Source organism: Zonotrichia albicollis, chromosome 18 (assembly GCF_047830755.1).
Source record: "Zonotrichia albicollis isolate bZonAlb1 chromosome 18, bZonAlb1.hap1, whole genome shotgun sequence".
Classification (NCBI taxonomy): Eukaryota; Metazoa; Chordata; class Aves; order Passeriformes; family Passerellidae; genus Zonotrichia; species Zonotrichia albicollis.
The window spans coordinates 11,962,286-11,981,939 of record NC_133836.1 but is presented as its reverse complement, the minus strand read 5'-3'; the positions used below and the strand labels follow the sequence as shown (position 1 = coordinate 11,981,939).

The 19,654-nt window shown below is 42.1% G+C and overlaps 1 protein-coding gene across 1 annotated transcript; it reads left to right on the top strand.

Moving 5' to 3' along the window:
- The first annotated feature begins 4,812 nt into the window (after positions 1-4,812).
- On the top strand, positions 4,813-18,881 carry LOC141731163 (solute carrier family 2, facilitated glucose transporter member 11-like). The gene is made up of 12 exons (XM_074554585.1): positions 4,813-4,882; positions 5,823-5,944; positions 6,758-6,918; positions 7,457-7,581; positions 8,985-9,114; positions 9,253-9,401; positions 9,990-10,177; positions 11,180-11,290; positions 11,365-11,466; positions 12,474-12,549; positions 14,468-14,595; positions 17,520-18,881. Exons 1-12 carry the CDS (start codon positions 4,813-4,815, stop codon positions 17,724-17,726), a joined length of 1,569 nt encoding a protein of 522 aa, XP_074410686.1. The 3' UTR covers positions 17,727-18,881.
- Positions 18,882-19,654: the final 773 nt, after the last annotated feature.

The following is a 19,654-nucleotide window of genomic DNA, read 5'->3' as shown; positions in this document are numbered from 1 at the left end:
AATCCTAAAAGAAAGGATTTTTATGAAAAAATGTCTGTGACAGATTACAAATCATTTCTCTTCCATGCTGCTCTTTCCCAGCCTGCCCAGGTGTTATCCAGGGGAATCTCTCATTCCTGTGTCTCCTGCGAGAGACAAGGACAGCATGAGGCCAAATGGAACACAAATATAACAATTATGTTCTTCCATGCTGCTCTTTCCCACCTGCCCAGGTGTTATCCAGGGGAATCTCTCATTCCTGTGTCTCCTGTGAGAAATGGGGACAGCATGAGGCCAGATGGATTACTCTTCCAGTGACTTGTGAGGGTTCCTCAGGGTGAGAGAGATGGACAAGAATCTTGCTTTATGGTCAGAAGGCTGGATTTATTGATTTATAAGATACATTATGACTATACTAAAAGGAATAGAGAGACAAGTTGCAGAAGCTGCTAAGTTAAGAATAGAATAGGAATCTAAAAACAAGGTTCTGTGTCCAGGCAGAAAGCAGGACAATCTGTCCTGTGAGTGGTCAGCAAATCCAAACACCCACAGAAGACCAATCACAGATACACCTGTTGCATTCCACAACAGCAGATAATTTTCGTTTACATTTTTCTTCTGGGGCCTCAGCTTCCCAGAAAGGACAAATCCTAAAAGAAAGGATTTTTATGAAAAAATGTCTGTGACAGATTACAAATCATTTCTCTTCCATGCTGCTCTTTCCCAGCCTGCCCAGGTGTTATCCAGGGGAATCTCTAATTCCTGTGTCTCCTGTGAGAGACAAGGACAGCATGAGGCCAAATGGATCACAAATATAACAATTATGTTCTTCCATGCTGTTCTTTCCTGGTCTGCCCAGGTGTTATCCAGGGGAATCTCTAATTCCTGTGTCTGCTGTGAGAAATAAGGACAGCATGAGGCCAAATGGATCACAAATGTAACAATTATGTTCTTCCATGCTGCTCTTTCCCACCTGCCCAGGTGTTATCCAGGGGCATCTCTCATTCCTGTGTCTGCTGTGAGAGATGAGGACAGCATGAGGCCAAATGGATCACAAATATAACAATTATGTTCTTCCATGCTGCTCTTTCCCAGCCTGCCCAGGTGTTATCCAGGGGCATCTCTCATTCCTGTGTCTGCTGTGAGAGATGAGGACAGCATGAGGCCAAATGGATCACAAATGTAACATTTCTCTCCTTCCATGCTGTTCTTTCCTGCCCAGGTTCCAGAGTGCAATGCAGCTGCAGGTGACAGTGCCTCTGACCTGTGCTGAGCACACATTAAAGCCACACAGTTGCTAACTCACTAGACAGATGGAAAACACCCCTCGGGATCAGTGCTCGCCATTGGCACTGTCCCAGAGCAGTGGCGTGCTCCTCTGCAGTAACTTCCACTTTCATGTCTCAGTTCCTCCTCTCTTTCACTCTTTGCTGCTCCTGTTGCAGGAGCTGCTCTCAGCTGGAGCCCTGCAGAGGGACTGTCCATCCCTGTCACCCAGCACCAAGGCTGCTTTGGAAACTGCCTTGGATCCCTCTGGCCCTTCCTGTGAAGTGGCTGCCTCTGCTACAGCTCCAGAGTCTCCTGCAGAAGCCAGGTTGCTTTGCTGGGCTCCTCCTCTCTTCATGGCCTTTCCCTCTCCTCATCCTCATCCTCATCCTCCCAAAGCACAGCAAGCCAAAGTGCCAGCCCTCAGGAGCCCTGCTCTCCCCAGTGCTCACTCTTGCTGCATCACCTGCAGTTACTGAGAAACCAGAGAACTGATTATTAACCTGCCTATATTAATGTTTGTGGGTTGTTTTAATCCTGTACCAATGCCTTTCTCTCATACATCTGCAAGAGACATCTCAAATTATTTTGACTACTCACCCTACCTATCTTGCCTTAAAGAAAGAAGAAAATTTTAACTATTTCATTTCTATTGCTGTTTCACACCTCAAGACTGGAGTGTATCATGTCACAGTAACCAAACAAACTGGATTTCATGAACTTAAACTTTGCCTTCATTGTCATCATTCTGTCCTCCTGTAACAGGAGGAGCAGAAAAATACAATAAAATTTTCTTTGTCTGTTTTATTTCCAGGAAAACCTCATCTCTTTCTTCTTCCTTATCTTTGCTGAGATCCTCATCAGCTCAACATTTTCATCTTCCTCTTCATTCCAGAGACAAAGGAAAACTTTGTTGTGAAAATAATGATGAATTTGGCGTGTTAGATTTTAGGAGACCTCATTCCTTTACAGGAAATACTTCTCTTGAGGAAGTGCCACCTACACCAACTGGTCAGCAGAAAGAACATGTATTAGGTCATAAAAGCCCTTGATGCTTGCAGACTGCAAAACAAAGGCAAATTATTGTTTTCTGTTATGGGAAAAGATACCAATATTTTTTCACTGACACCAGTGGAATCTTCTCAAATGAGTCACTCTCAAATGATCTTGAAAATGTCAGGGCAATCAACAATCAATGTTGATTGTTGAGTCAACAATCAACCAGTCATTGTAACATAAAATATGTGCTATGTAAACTCTTAGATTTCACTTAGAATGTGGTTTGTGCCTAAACATCTTCTTTCGTTCCAGTCCCCGTGATTTTGTTATTCAGAATTTCATTTTGAGTTTTGGATTACAACAAACCCAAATCAAATCTAAAAGAAACCACTGAGTTTGTCTAGGTGTGAAATTAAACTGCAGATGGCTTCAGTCATCCACGAGTCCAGTGTGCCTCAGTCTGGCTTGGAACCAAGCCTGATTTTCAGCTTTTACACAAAACCGTTTGTTTGACACACCTCATGGAGGTGGGGTTTGTGTGTTTGTCCATCTCACAGCAAGCATTTCTTACAGCTCTGTTAAAAAAAAATTACAATATTGTCACAGACATCTTTTATGAAAAGTCTTTAAGATTTTTCCTCTTGAGAAGCTGAGAAACCTCAAGAACAAAATCTAAACATTGATTATCTGCTGCTGTGGAATGCAACAGGTGCATCTGTGATTGGTCTCATGTGGTTGTTTCTAATTAATGGCCAATCACAGTCAGCTGGCTCGGACTCTCTGTCTGAGCCACAAGCTTTTGTTATCATTCTTTTTTTTTTTTTCTATTCTTAGCTATCTTTCTGATAAAATTTTTTTTCTGTTCTTTTAGTATAGTTTCAATATAATATATATCATAAAATAATAAATCAAGCCTTCTGAAACATGGAGTCAGATCCTCCTCTCTTCCCTCATCCTAAGACCCTGTGAACACGGTCAAACAAGATCTCCTTAACTCAGAAATAATTCTTTAAACATGAAATCCTGCACAAGTTCCAGTGTAGCAGCTTTTTCAAGAATATAGATGACATTTCCAACAGAAATTGTCCATTTCATTGGTTTCAGAAACATCCAAAAAGGAATCTCCTAGAATTAAATTCTCCTAAAAGTGCTAATAAGGTGAAATAGCACCATGGCTCAGGATCACCAGAAATCCCTCAAAATGTAAGAGACATTTCTCACTGTGAGCTGGTGGGATTTGCTGCTATTTGAGGTCCTCAGTTATGATTTTCAAGGGGTGAATCCCTACAACATAACCTCCCTACACCTCACTACAATTTGAGAAAAAACACATCATGAAAAGGCAACACTGCCATTTTGAAACAATAACCAAGAGATATTCAGGTAATTATAATGTCAGTGTTCAAGAGAAAATACAAAAAATGCCAACTCATCCTAAACACTGCTGCCAGCCAGGATAAACAGCATTTGCTATGCAGGTATACAGACAACACTTGGAGTTAACAAACAACCAAGGTTTTAATATTAACATGCGTTTTTCTCCTTTATTTAGACTCAGAGGATTTACAGTGAACCCCTCTGTAAATAATTACATTCTGTGTTTTATAAACTGACTTTACAAGGCCTGAGGGTGAGCTTGAGCATTTCCTGGGGGCCTCAGTGTAACCCCAGTGCCCCAGGACAGAGCCCTGGCACGAGGAGAATGAGCAAAGGCTTTGAGGGCCAGAATGGCACAGGGCATCAACCAGGCAGGAAAGCCCCAGGCACACCAAGCTCCTGTTCCCAGTGGGAGCTGCACAGAGCTGCAGCTGGAGCTTTGCCTCACAGGAAAGGAGCCCCTGGCAATCAGAGGGGATTTGTCACCTGCAACACTGATTTTGGAGCCATTCTGTGTCAAAGCTGGAGCCTGAGGGAGGGAGGGAGATCTTGGTGGTCCTATCCCAATTTGTTAGGGCATATTTATCTTTTCTGACAATTTTCACGAGTCTTAGCCTCTTACTGCTTTTTCACCACACCTGGTCAACAAACATCTCCATAAACACCAGACAACAAATCCCCTTCCTCAGAACAATCTAACTGATTCAGAAGGCCAGAACAGCAAAATTAGCCTCTGAAATTTGCCTATTTGTCTTCTAATTATCATTTTTACTTTACCAAAGAATTACATACCTTACTTACTAATAAATAACAGTTACTAAACTTGTACCAGCTGCTTTTTGTTTTTTGCAGATTATGGCAGCTATACACACTAGTCTATACCATAGAATAAAGCATTTTACTGTTCCTGGAAAACTGTTTGGGCTGTTTTGCCTGAGCTCTTCTTGTTTCCCTTCCCAAAGCCCTCACTGGTCCCCAGATGCTAATTTTCACTGCTTTGATACTTTCCCCCTCGAGACTGGACTAGATGTAATTATTTCCTGAAATACTTAATCTGGCAGCGTTAACTTTGGCCAGTTGAAGTAAATATAAGTGAGTGAAGATGAAACAGTGAAAATTTAACTCTGATCCCAGAAGCCAAATGCCCAGAGCTGGAGCAGCAGGCAGGAGACAGAGAGACACAAGCCTGTGATGACAAAGCCACACCACAAGCTGGACAGCCAGCCCTCAGGCAGAGATGACTGGTTTCCTTTCAAACCTGGTGAGTACTTGCTGGGGTATTCACATCTGGGACATTTTTGTGTGTTACTGGGGCTTCAAAGAAAACAAAATTGGTGTCTTGGTAAGAACAAGGCTCCTGTTTACTACAAGCATCTTGGAAGTGGTTCTGTCCACTATTTTGAGGTATTAGAGCATTTCATATGCTCTGCCATCCATCTTTACCATATTTTTATCCATACATTAATGTGTTGTCACAGACATCTTTTATGAAAAATCCTTTTTTTAGGATTTTTCTTCTTGAGAAGCTGAAAAGCTTCAAGGACAAAATGTAAACAATGGTTATCTGTGACTGTGGAATGCAGCAAGTAGATCTGTGATTGGTCTCATGTGGTTGTTTGTAATTAATGGCCAATCACAGTCAGCTGGCTCTGACTGTCCGAGTCACAAGCCTTTGTTATTCATTCCTTCTTTTCTATTCTTAGTTGGCCTTCTGATGAAATCCTTTCTTCTATTCTTTTAGTATAGTTTTAATATAATATATATTATAAAATAATAAATCAGCCTTCTGAAACATGGAGTCAGATCCTGGTCTCTTCCCCCATCCTCGGATCCCTGTGAACACCACCACAATGTGTCTTAAATGCTTTCCTGGACTGAAAAATACTTGCTTACCTAGAAATAGAATTTGTTTTGCTTACCTGGTAAAAAAAAATGTTTTTAAATACACCTAATTTTTTAGTGCAAGCCATGGGAGCAGAGGTTTTGAGAGGCAGGGAACAGGATCTAGAAGCCATGGTGCCTTGAGTTGGATGTTTGTGGAAGCTGCACTTCCTTGAGCTGGATGGATGGAAATCACAGAAGGATGTACATCCCACACCAGGGCAAGCAGAGAGAATATTGCTACCTAAAAATCCCCTGAGCAAACGAGATGTTTCTGGAGAATGATTTTGAGAACAGCCTGATGTGGGTACAACCTTAAGAAGATTTTGTTGTACCTCTGCAGGTTCAGTACCAGGGGCTCTTTCGGATGATCACAGTCCTGGGCATTGGTGGCACATTCCAAATTGGCTTTCAGATCTCCACCATCACCTACATGTCTCAGGTAGGCAAAGCTGCACCTGGCACTGGGTCTCCACTGCTGCCTGAGGCTGCTGCTCTGGCATTGAGGAAGGGTTTGATCACAGTATTCTCCTCTCATTTCCCATTTGCTGCGCTATCATGAGGAGCAGGGCGTGTCAAAGTGCAGCAAATAGAAGAAAATAGATCTGGAAGTTGTTAATAGAAGTGTTCCTCAGAAGACACACACTAACTAGGGTGGCATCTGCCTCCCCTAAAATCTCACAGCACATGTGCCTTCTTCATGGTTTCAGTTTATATTTTTATGGTTATCCATCCTCACAGAAAAATAGAACAAGTGAGCCACACTCTAGGAAAAGTCTGCTTCTCTCCACTGATCACATTAAGGGCACTGAAGTCTAGGGGGAATATATCATTATTTTGTACACATCACCTTAATGGAAAAGCACTATTTTCTGGCTTCAGAGCACTAAGTTCTGAATTAAAAAGTATTTAGGAATTGCACTGAACAGGCTCTGTGTAATGTGACATTCTTGGCAGGTATGTGAGAGAAAACTCATAATTCATTTGCAGAACATTGTAGTACTGTTTACACTGTTTTTTAGTACCACTCCATGCCTTGCTTCCTCAGATTATAAGGATAAAAATCCCAAAGATTGAATTTTAATGGCAGAATGAGCATAGCACTCTATTATACTATGTCTGATATCTAATACACACTTCTAAAGCCTATGAGAATAAGTAACTTCCGCTGAAGCAACAAAATTATTTTGTAAATGTGCTAAAATCCCTGCACTGCTGTCACAGGCATTGTTAATGATTTTATTTTCTGTCTCAGCACGTTAAGGCTTTCATTAATGAGACGTGGCTGGAGCGCTATGGCCACCCCATCCAGCAGGACAACCTCCTGTTCCTGTGGTCCTTCACTGTGTCCATCTTCGGCATAGGAGGGCTCCTGGGCTCCTCAGGCAGCAGATACCTCACTGTCAAATTTGGCAAGTATGTACGGTCAGAGACAATGTGTCAGCTGAATCTTAGCTTAAGGAAATGATAGTTGGGGTTATAAACGAGGCAGGATTTTAGAATCAGTGATATAAATAAGAGACTCAGCCAGCTCAGCTGTGGTGGCAGCTGATTCCCCTGCTTCCTGCCCATGGAGCCATGCCTGGGTTCATCTCAGCAATGGGGAAAGGCAGCTCCTGGCTGACGTCAGAATGGGGTCTGGAAAGTGCCACTCAAAACACAGCAGCACTGAGATCCCTGTTGGTGCTGCAATAATGTGTTTCACAGTGCAGGTCCAAGTGCAGAAAGCCTTCAGAGTTTTCCCTGCTACACACCCCAGAAGTGTTCCCAAACCCCCAGGTGCAGCCACGTGCCAGGGCACACCATGAGTCCAAAGTGCTCATTTTGTCCTGGACCACACATTTGTAATTTCAAAAATCCATCAAGACAACTTCAGCCAAGAATTCCTGCATGGCATTAAGTGCTATTTCCCTTCTGAGCCACAAAAAATCGTTTCATTTTCTTGCATTTACAGAAAGAAATGTCTCTTGTGCAACAACGTGCTGATGATAGTGGCAGCCTCCATCATGGGCTGCAGTAAAATATCCCAGTCCTTTGAGATGATTCTGATTGGACGCTTCATGTGTGGAGTGAGTGCGGGTGAGTGACTTCTCCCACAGGTCAGCTGAATCTCACATCATTTTCCATCTTTTTTCAAAGTCAATAATAAGCTCCTCTGAGAAAACAAAATCTTGAAGTCAGTGATCTTTTGTAAGAAGATTTTCTATAATGCTCTGCAATAAAGGGCATAATGATTATCAATTTCACTAAAAATGAAATTCAACTTTGCCGAGTGTATGAATGTTCAGAGATGTCAGAAATGTTTTGATACCTCATGAAAAAAGGGATTTTCTCAAGAAAAATGTGTATAGCATTTTCTTAAATTTATCTAGCAGTACTGATAATTATACAGTTTAAAGGTAGTATTTTCCTAAGGAGGAGTATTCCAAGCAGTAAGTCCTTGGGGTTAGTACAAAGATCTGGGCTTAATAAAGCAAAATCACTCCTGGCAAGTAAACTACAGGCAGTAAAACCATCCTGTGCTGCTATCAGTATTTTTTGTATTTTTCCCTACACAAAACTTGCCTTTCTATTGTTTGCATATTCACAGGGATGAATCTTTTAACTTATTCAAGAGTTCACTTAGTGCCTATTTTTCAAATAACCAGATTTTGTACATGGCTTCTGTGACAAAGAGATGTCTTGAAGAGCTATGGTTGTAATTTGAGAACAGCTTACCAACAGGGGCCTTGCTCTCTTCTAGAATCTATATCATAACCCATTCAAAAACCTGATTTTTGTTAAAGAGACTGCAATCAAAAGAGATTGCTTTGCCATCACATACAGCCAAGAGAAGAACATGTTGCATCTGAAACAGATAAAAGGGGCTGTGACCCCCATATCAGGAAAAAGCTCCTGTTCCCAGACCAGTATTTAGCATGTCTGAGTTAATGAATATAACTGGAAACATCAACTCTACCTGAAATAATAAAAATTATTGATGGGCAGCAGAAAATAAATATCAAGTCTCCACCTAAATCACATAAAAATCAACATTGACTGTAGCTCTATATGTGATAATTTGCCATGAGTCTGCCATACAGCTCTTCAAAAGCCTCATGTCAGAAAAGGTTGAGATTATGTGGGTTAAATACAAGTATATTAAATACTGCTGAAAAGTGCTTAATTATTCAGCACTTGCATACCCTGCGTTCTTTAAAACATGCTAAGGCTCACAGGAGAGATTATGATGAGGCTACACCTGCACTTCAAAGGGAGAACTGTACATTTCTTAAGGTCAGGAAACTGCACTCTGCAAATAGGACCAATACTTTTGTAGAAAGAGTTTAAAAAAATCTAGCACTGAAAGTCTCAGATGTGAGTTATGTGCCAGACACAGCTGTATTCTGTAATATTTAATTATTTACACCCAGGGGATATAACTGGATTTCCAATGGTTATGTCTTTTTTCTTCTCTCCCATAACTCCCTCCTCACCTCAAGGTCTTTGTGTTCCTCTACATCACCAATATGTTGGAGAAATTTCCCCCAGGAAGCTCCGTGGATTTGCAAACTCGACTTCCTCCTTCTTTTGGACGTTGGGAAAAGCCATAGGGCAAATTTCAGGACAAAGGTATCATGCAATTAATTACCCACACAATTCATTTCTGGATCCTTCTCACCTTTTGCTCCTCCCTGTGCTTTTCCATCCCTTCCTTTGTCTCCTCAGAGCAGGTGCACTGAACCCTAACCCACATTTTGTCCCTGGCAGGGAGCTGCTGGGCAGCCAGGCTCTGTGGCCCCTGCTGATGGCCTCCTGTGGCCTGCCAGCCCTGGTGCAGCTGCTCGCCCTTCCCTTCTTCCCAGAGTCCCCACCCTACCTCCTCATGCAGAAAGGAGACCAGGAAGCCTGCAAAAAAGGTAATTGAGGGCTTCAGGTTCCTGTTCCTCCCTTAGAATCATTTTGTGATGCTTGCTTTCCCCACATGGAAAGAAATAAATAGGACAAAGTTTCTCCCTGCTCATTTCCCATATGGCTCTGTGAACGCCTGAGTCCATTATTGTAGTCCCCACATAGAGCACAAAACTACTTCCCTCTACAGCTCTGTGGTACAAAACCTTTCACATTTGTCTGACACCACCTGCACTGTCAGCCTGATGATTAATGCTAAATAATAAATGAAAATTAGCTGTTTGCTAATTTAACTGCAGGGCTCCACTGGGCTTAGCTCTGGGTATTGGTTGCTCACACCCTGAGAGAAGGAGGAAGGCAGAACAGTGGCCCCATGGGCAGGGAGGGAGCCCTTTGTACCCCACCAGGGCCCACTGATCAGGAGGGGATCAGGGCTCTGGAACACCCTGTAAGGGCTCTGGAACATTCTGTAAGACATCTCAGCACAGCCCCAGCCCTGCACACTGGGCTGCCAGACTCTTGTCTCACTGCTCAGAAGCCTTAGGGAAAAACCAGAGATGAATTAACATGGCAGGTCTCGCTCTCCTTCTCCACAGCCATAAGGCAGCTTTGGGGTGAAGGCCAACACCAAGCAGAGATTGATGACATCATGAAAGAGAAAGCAACAATGAAAAACACCAAGATCTTGAGTGTCCTGGAACTAGTGAGAGAACCAGCTTTCCGTTGGCAGCTGTACATGATAGTTACCCTGACCGCCACAATTCAGCTCTGTGGCATCAATGCAGTTGAGTGCATTTCCCCCTCCAAGCCCCAAGATATCACAGCTCACAGGAGCTGCCTCCGTTTTTCTCAGGCTTCTCAGCCCAAACCTTGCTGTGTGCCAGCCCTTCTGCAGGACAGCAGCAGCCACAGAGCTGGGCTGGGCTCTGTGTGTGACATCCCTGTGGCCAGCTCTTGTCCTTGCTGGAGTTCCCTGTCTCTGAGCAGCCACCTTTGGGAGCCACTGCAGAGCTCACTCTTGGGAATGAGCCCACTCTGCTAGCAAAATCTGTAGTTTTGTGTGATTGCTCACTGCAACTGCTGCTATTTGTCCCCTGAGATGTTGGGATGGCAGGCTGCTCACTCTGCCCTTAAAGCTAGCAGCAAGCATGCTGCCTGTTCTGCAGCTCCTGCAGCTCTGCTCTTCCTCACTGCACTGCTGTTCTGGGGTCCTGTGAGGTCACAGCTTTGCATGACCCTGCTGCCTCTAACACCGTGCTGCTGCAGCATCTGCAAAGGAAACCCACAGCTGAATCTAACACAGCTGAATCTAACACAGCTGAATCTAACACAGCTTAAACTGGAATCTTTATCACTCCATATCTCCAAACACCAGCAGAGATACTTGGAAAGATGTTTGGTTTAACCCCTCATGACTCCATAACCCACGCTCCTCTTTCTTGGGAATGGTTTTGGATGGGCTCTGATAACAAGACATAGCTGGCTGTTTCTGAAAGCACCTAGATCAGGAGTCTGCAAATCTGATTGCATTGTAGTAGCTGGAGATCTAATTATCCCAGCATTTTATCCTTTATTAAATTCATTAGTAAATTAATTATATAATGCTTTATAATATTTTTGTCTGCTGATAGAGTGAATACGACCAAAAAGAGTACAGAATTCCAGCTCCCTCCAAAGCTGAGCTGCATGCTCCCTGATCAGCAGCTCATATCTAGGGTAGTGTCACACAGCTTTGGATAAGAAATCCATTCTTTTCTTCTCTTACTGTTTGATTTCTTTTTTCCAGATTTATTTTTACACTTTTGAAGTCCTCCAGGCAGCTGGCTTTGATGAAAAAATGGCCTCCTACATGACCCTCTCCATTGGGCTCTCTGAACTCGTGGCTGCTGTAGTCTGTGTAAGTCCTATTACCAGGGAGAGGGGCACATTTTGCTCTCTGGCATTGGCACTGATGGGATTTCTGCCCTTCAGAGCTCCATCATTGAGAGGCTGGGCAGGAAAGCTCTCATCAGAGGAGGCTACTGGATCATGGGCTCACTGCTAGCTGCTATCACTGTGACTCTGTCCCTGCAGGTAAGGAAGTTCTGCTCACAGCAGATTGCTCCATTCTATTTCTGATCTACAGCTCACTGGCAGGACCACACTACTGAGAAAGGAAACTGAGGCTTAGATCAAGCTTACCTATATGTAGAATTAAACTCTCTCTTAGAGCCTCGTACCCCTGCCTTCCTTTCAACATGATCCCATGACCTTGGCAAGGAACACAAAAACCACTGGGACACTGGTTCCTGATTTATCAGACTGCAAGCACCAAACAGCAGCCAGCACACACCACAAGGCACTTGTAGGAAAATGGCCCTTTCTGTCCATGCTGGTTTTAACAAGCAACAGCAAAACCCCAGAGCTTTGGCATCAGCTCATTGGAAACTGAACTTTGCTGCAGATGATTGTGGGAAGGCACTGTCTGTTCACAGACTGGAGACCAGTCCACCTCTCAAACAGTGACGCTTCTGTGTCATTGCTGTAGCCTTTCCAGAAGCAAATCTCCATCAGTTCTCATCCAGAGCTACCCTGCAGACACACTGCAAAACTGACCTGGAAGCAAGGTGGCAGCAGACTTCTGCTTTTGTTTCATTCATGAAAGCTCTCTTACATAGAAGAGAGAAATCATCTTTACCTAAAGCATCAAGTCTCATTTCTCTTGACTAAGATGTATAAAAATTGCTTTTCAGTACCAGTTTTTAAATCCATAACTGAACAAAATTAAGAAATATCTGATTTGTCCTTCTCATATCCCTAAGGATCAGAGGAAGAACTATGAGGTCAAAAAGAAAGGACAGGGTGCATAAAAGCTCTTCAGATTTCATTTAATGGAAGCCTCCCTGGCTTTGCAGCTGCTCTGCCCTGTCTGCTCACCTGACAGAGATCTCAGTGCTCCACTCACAGAGAGAAGCACTCACAGCTCTCAGTGCCCACACACTGAATATTTCTTTTTTGAGGTGTTGGAAAAGCAGGAGCATTCCTCACCTAGGGCTGGTAACAGTTTTTAACCTGAAGTTTGTTATGGTTTTTCCCCCCAGGACTGGTACTTCTGGATGCCATACTGCAGCCTTGCTCTCATTATCCTGTTTACAGTTGTCTTTGCTGTTGGGCCAGGTAAGTTCTCAGTCAAAAAGGAAATAAAGGAATTGAGTCGTGTGAGCTTATTAAAAGGGTCAGGAAATACTGTCTTATATTGCAGAATATTTAGCATAAGTAAATTAATTTAATATAATCTTGCAGTCATTTAAACATTGTGGGTCCAATTATTAATTGGACATAAAATTCAATAGCACCAGGTTTGAGTTTTGCTAAAGAGAGGAAAGGAGCACACTGGAAAAATACAGCAAAAATAGAGCAAAAGCAGATGGGTAAAAGATTTTTTTAAAATGCTAGGGGGAAAAAAAGATAAAAAGAAAAGCAAGAGTTCTTTTAAATTCAGTGTTGTATAATGTTACGTCTTATCCCACACAGACAGCAGTGCAGAAGATCTACTTTGGAATAGTTTTTTTCCTAGCATTTATTGCCTGCTACTCATCAAATTTTATTTTATAAAGGCTAATAATTTTTTAAATATGTGCCTTCCCATATGGCAGGGTTGAGTTATTTTCCTAACTCAAAACAGTTTAAAATCCTGTGACTTCAAAACAAACTGAAATGCCCAGGAAGTGAATCTGGGAGGCTTACTCATTGGCAATCCAGCAGAATAACACTGAAAATTCATTTTATCAATAATTATTGTCATTCTATCCTGATACATCTTTCATGAGATGATTTCAGGCTTTCTCAAGTGTCGACTACTTAATTCATGGATGTCCCCAAAAATTTATTTAAGTATTTTACAACTTTCATAAACTGATGCCTAGCAGTTTATTAAATTTATTTGAGTATTTTACTGTGGACGCCATGGGACAGAGAAAGAGAAACGGCAAGAGTTTCTCACAGTGGCTTGTGAGAAATTTTAGGGAGCTGGAAAGATGTGATAACTTGTTGCCTATAAACAATTTGCAATTTTTCTGTTCCTCTCAAAGACAGTGCGTGAGAAAGATGTTTCTGTTAGTTAGCCAATAGAATAGAATCTATATTTAAAAAAAAAAAAAGTGTGTTTTTTTGAATAAAACCTTTTTTGCCTTTGCTACGATCCTGCCTCTCACCTGTTCCTGCCCCAACCCTGGTGCATGAGTGACATTTTAGCACTTTCACAAACTGATGCCTAGCAGTTTATTTAATTTGAGTATTTTACCACTTTCACAAACTGATGCTTAGCAGTTTATTTCATTTATCTGAGTATTTTACCACTTTCACAAACTGATGCCTAGCAGTTTATTACATTTATCTGAGTATTTTACCACTTTCACAAACTGATGCCTAGCAGTTTATTACATTTATTTGAGTATTTTACCATTTTCACAAACTGATGCCTAGCAGTTTATTTAATTTGAGTATTTTACCACTTTCACAAATGGATGCCTAGCAGTTTATTACATTTATTTGAGTATTTTACCACTTTCACAAATGGATGCCTAGCAGTTTATTTCATTTATCTGAGTATTTTACCACTTTCATAAACTGATGCCTAGCAGTTTATTTAATTTGAGTATTTTACCACTTTCACAAACGGATGCCTAGCAGTTTATTTACATTTATCTGAATATTTTACCACTTTCACAAATGGATGCCTAGCAGTTTATTTCATTTATCTGAGTATTTTACCACTTTCACAAACGGATGCCTAGCAGTTTATTACATTTATCTGAGTATTTTACCATTTTCACAAACTGATGCCTAGCAGTTTATTTCATTTATCTGAGTATTTTACCACTTTCACAAACTGATGCCTAGCAGTTTATTAGATGCCACAAACATTTTCTTTTGTAACAAGGAGCAGCACGCTCAGTGCCACAGCACAGTTCTGGCACTCCTGGCAGTCCATTACAGCAGCATCTCTCAGCTGACCGTGTAACAGTAGCGCCAATCCAAATGTGGACTCCAAACGCATCAAACAATAAATAATTTTATTTTTCTTGGCTTCCAGGTGGCGCCACGGTTTCCACCAGGGTTGAGATTTTCAAGCTGTCCTGCAGGCCCCCCGCCTTTGTGATCAGCTCGGTTCTGAACTGGCTGGGGGTGTTTGTGATCGGCACCTCCTTCCCGTTCATCGTGGTGAGTGCGGGTGCGCGGGGGCGTGAACGGCCCTGGAATCCGGCTGTCTGGTGAGGGGTGAAGGCCAGGGCCCCTGCGCATCAGAAAACAGCCTCTCTCGGCATCTTGGCCTCGGGCTGAGCTGGGGGATAGCTCGGAGCAGCGCGGTGAGAGACGAATTAGGAGGCGACCACTTGCTGGGGGTAAACTGTCGGTTTATTACAGAAAACCAACAAGGAGGGGAAACACCCAGCAAATGGCCCCGAACAGGGGGCAGGAGAGGGTTTTAAAGGAAAAGGGGGGAAGAAGGCAGGGAAACCCGGCTACCAATAGAAATACATATTTGGAGGTACGAAACATAACTGATATACCAAAGTATAAATCATAGGAGGGGCTCCGGGGCTACAGCCAACCATACCTCCCAGAGAAAGGAAAATTCTCGAAACCTGGGAGGAGAAAAGGAGTGATTGACTGACCCCAAGGAGGAAACAACTTTCACTTTATAAGAGAAACCAAGGGAGGAGCAGTTTCATTTCCATAGCAACATAACTAGCAGGGTAGCAGCAGGAAGTAATACAGAAAATGGGGGGAGCAAACTAACAAACTTAAGAACACACCACAGCATGCGGGCAGGGCGGCTCTGCTGGCTCAGCCTCCTGCTCTCCCTCTGCCAAACACACCAAGCACTTGGGTTTAAAAGTTTAAAGTTTAATAGAAATTAAATGGTTATAAAAATAGTAATGTAATTAGAGTAATAAAAATTTGGACAATTAGGATTTAGGACAATATGAGGCAATAAGAACAAAGAGTTATGGACCGTGTGGGTACCTTTTCTGGGCAAAATAAGCCTGAAAAAGGACCCACGTTTGTTGAAGTGAAGGGAGACGATCTACCTTTGTTGGTCTGACTCCCATTTATTGATCAACCAGGCACCTTTTATAACAGTGTTCATTCACTTCATGCATATTGCAAAACCTGAGCTCCCGATAGGCTGTAGAGAAAACTTCAGCTCCTCCTTTTGTTTACAATACCTGAAGTTTGTTTACTGAAACCAAGATCAGTGTTCTCACCATGATATGAAAAGTTCTCAAAACCTTCATATCTGTTCCCAGAATGGCTGTCTGTTCCCAGTAACAGCCAAGGACAGGATATCTGCCTGTTTTTGAGAAAACGGTCTGAGAATCTTGTTGTTTATATAAAAGGTGGCTGAGAACCTTAATTATTTACAGAATCAAGCCTGGGAACTGCTGCTTTACAGCTGCCTTTTATTTTTCCCTTAGCTGAGCACCTTCATGGCCTCTTTCTTTAAGCCATGTTTGAACCAGGCTCTCCACACACAAAGAATTAACCCTTAAAAGCAACAGCCTGTTGCATATTCATACACCTCATCCATGATGCACAAATTCCATTCAAACACAGGATTCTGTCTGGGCAGTGTCAGCTTCTTCCTCTGAATCCTGACGGCATCGTCCTGCCCAAGCAAGGCAGGAAGAAGTTCATTTCTCCTGATAATGGAGCAAAAAGTTCTCTTTCTCTGAAGGATTTGGGTGTCCTGTGGCTGCTGTCTTGGTGGGAGTACCTCATTCCTCTCTTTAAAGAAGTATCCTACATAGCATAGTTTCTATTTTAACATTTTGTTATAACCTCAAGCTATATTTAACACGCTACTTAAGAAAATTAATACAGCATAACTTTCTAACACAACACATATAATATTCATTTTAATATTTGCTAAAAGCCAACCATAAAATCGGTATTTTTCACATCTCCCACACCCACTTCTGCAACCAAAGGGCCCTGATTTGCCCAAGATACTCATTCAGACTGAAATATTTGTCAATGGAAAGAATTCCTTATCAAATTCAAAATACTTTGGGTCATGCTTTGCAGTGACTACCTGGAACAGAGGCTAGACAGAGCTAAAAGAATAAATTAGGTATTTTAAAGGACACATCTTGGGCAATGCAAAAGTCTGACAGAGGCTACAGCCAAGGTGGGCAATGGTCACAGGATTCACAAACTGATTAAAGTTTGGTCTGTTGTGGTGTTTGTGAGGGTCCCCAGGATGAAGGTTAGAGATGAGAATCTGACTCCATGTTCTCAGAAGGCTGATATATTATATTATATTATATTATATTATATTATATTATATTATATTATATTATATTATATTATATTATATTATATTATATTATATTATATTATATTATATTATATTATATTATATATCACATTACATTATATCACATTATATTCTATTACATTGCATTGTATTATATTACATTGCATTGCATTGCATTATATTATTTTATACTAAAGCTATACTAAAGAAAGAGAAAGGATACATCAGAAGGTTTAACAAAAAATGAATAATAAAAACCCGTGACTGACTCAGAGAGTCTGACACAGCTGGCTGTGATTGGCCATTAATTTAAAACAATTCACATGGAGCCAATCAAACATTCACCTGTTGGTAAACAATGTCCAAGCCCCATTCCAAAGCAGCAAACACAGGAGCAGCAATCAGATAATTATTGTTTGCATTCCTCTCTGAGGCTTCTCAGCTTGCCAGGAGAAAATCCTGGGCAAAGAGGATATTTCAGAAATAACAGTGACAGTCTATCAGAGGTGAATTGTCCAATTACAGCTTCAGGTAATGAAGTCACATTCCCTCAGTTTCCTCCACCCCAATTCCTTTTTGTTTACACTTTTTGGGCCTGAGGTTGTGTTGGTGGCCTTGGTTTCAGGCCTGGAAGGATTGTTCTGTCTGCCCAAAATGTGAGGAGAGCAAACCAACACTGCATCAGTTCAGAGTTATGCACTAATGCAGGATCTGAAACATCTAAAAGGCATTGTGGGACCCAAATATAAAAATGTGCCAAGACAGTGACTAAAGCACAGATATGCTAATCTTGCTTTCTTCCTCACTTTGTTCTTCCCCGCAGGAAAGACTGAAGCACTTCTGCTTCCTCATCTTTATGGTGGTACTTTTCACTTCAGGGATGATTGTCCACCTGTTCCTCCCAGAAACCAAAGGGAAATCAATCGTGGAAATCACAGAAGAATTCAATAAGCTGAACTTTAAAAAGAAGAAAATTCCAGCAACTCCAAATCATGTCTCAGAGGATTATACCTTCTGCACCAGGCTTTGACTGACATGAGGGGGAATCAGGTTTTTGTAAAAAAGTAGGGAAAAAAAGACATTTGCCATTTTCTGCCTGACGAGTTGCTCCAAATGGACCGTCAGCTTTCCTATCTGTCACTTACAAGGTTCCCATTTTGCCAAACCAACTTCTTTCTCAAGCACTCCACTCTGGGCAGCTCTGAAAACTGATAAGAGCTGATATTACCAGGACAGACCTGTGTGAATCAGGAGCATTTGGCTTAACGTGCTGATGTGTAAATCTCTTCTTAACAGAGTAACCAATACACACTGAGAGCCCACATGTAGAATTTATAAACACTCTGCTGACCACAGAGAAAGGAAAGACCTGTGATCCTCTCTCTCTATGATTTCTGAGTGTTTTTACAGTGCTGAAATGGGAACAGTGAAGTTCTTGGCTTGCTGTCTCTGGCTAGTGTTCAATCCATAAGAGATTAAAGAAAAAAATTTAGTGGGATAGGAGATAAATTCTTTGTTTCTGTAGATTCAACTGAATAACCAAACCTTGCCAGGTTCCCATGCCCAGTGCCATGTTGTCCTTGTGCAGTGTCTTGTTTGACAGGCTCCAACCATTTCAGCAACAGAGCTAAAAGGGCTGAGGAGAGAGTCCAGCCCCATAAACCCCAGCCCCCACAGCCATCTCAGATACTCTGTGCTCCCCTGCCCATCCCTGCTGTCACCCCAAGCCTGCGGCTCCTCCAGGAGCAGAATTCCCACAGCAGCTGAACTGCTGTTTCCTTCCTGTGCCTGTTGCCTACCTGGAACCTGTTTGCTCCAGAAGAACTGCCTCAGACTGGAATGCATTGAACCAGGCACTTTTTTTGAAATACATAAGGCCCATGAAGAAGAGAAAAAGAACTTTTCTTTTCTTTAGAAGGTATCTAACGTTCTGTGTGTTCCTCTCTATTAATGAGAGGCTCACATGGTTGTAGGAGCAAAGCAAAACTCTGAGGAAGAGCATAAACAAAGCTAAGCCTTACTGTGAAGCCTTAATACAATTTAAATCCAAACTCTGGACTTGCACAGTAAAATAAGTGGTTTTACCTCTGCTGTTGCTTTCACTGGCATATTTACTTCAACTCAAGGTTATTCAAACTAAGAATTCAATTGTTCATCTAAACTGCTGCTTATTTTTAATTGCAAATGGTAACCATAATAAAAATGGCAGATTGCCTTGTAATAAACTTCTGGCCTCCACAAACATTTCTTTCCCCACATCATGATCTCCTCAGGGGGAGTTGACTTGGAAAAGTTGTTGGTGTGCATAACCTTCCATGATTTGGGTTTTTCATTATTCCTGTCTTTAGTACTGAGTGACACTTCAGCCATGTCACTAAATATAACTACATAAATAGAATTATGTATCTACAAAAATGAAGTGTCTTAAATTCAAAAAACTCAGTAACTTTGTAGTGATCCATATACAGGTAATATGATTAAAAACTACCAGTCATCAGGACACAGCTACCAATATAGATCAGAAATATCAATTTTTTGCAAAACAGAATTCTGCCTTCTCTACCAGTCACTCTGGAAACACCATTCCATTGCAACAACCCCTGAAATCTGTGGGAAGAAGAGCAGAGTGGCACAGTGTGGCACTGCTGCCAGGCTCACCAGTGAGTCACTTCTATGTCTCAGTTATTCATTAGGTGCTATTCAGGAAAGCCTTCCCCCAGGATGCTCCCTGGGCAGCCAAGCATGCCCTGGGGAACATTGCAGTGCCATTGAAGTGGAACAGCCCTGTGGGGCACAGGGCAGCCTTGGCCTGTGCTCAGTGGGGCAGGAGCTGTGTCATGGGGACAGTGGTCAAGGGATGAAACAGCAAAGGAATGGCTCAAACACACATGGGAGGGCACAGGGACAAAGGGGACAGAAATTCAGGGGCACTGCGTGCACAGAGACATCAGCTGGCAG

Bases quoted from the DNA above. Each gene is read 5' to 3' on its own strand.
- LOC141731163 (XM_074554585.1), top strand. From the start codon at position 4,813: ATGACAAAGCCACACCACAAGCTGGACAGCCAGCCCTCAGGCAGAGAT. The intron at 5,945-6,757 runs GTAGGCAAAGCT...TTTCTGTCTCAG, and splicing joins CCATCACCTACATGTCTCAG to CACGTTAAGGCTTTCATTAA. The intron at 10,178-11,179 runs GTTGAGTGCATT...TCTTTTTTCCAG, and splicing joins AGCTCTGTGGCATCAATGCA to ATTTATTTTTACACTTTTGA.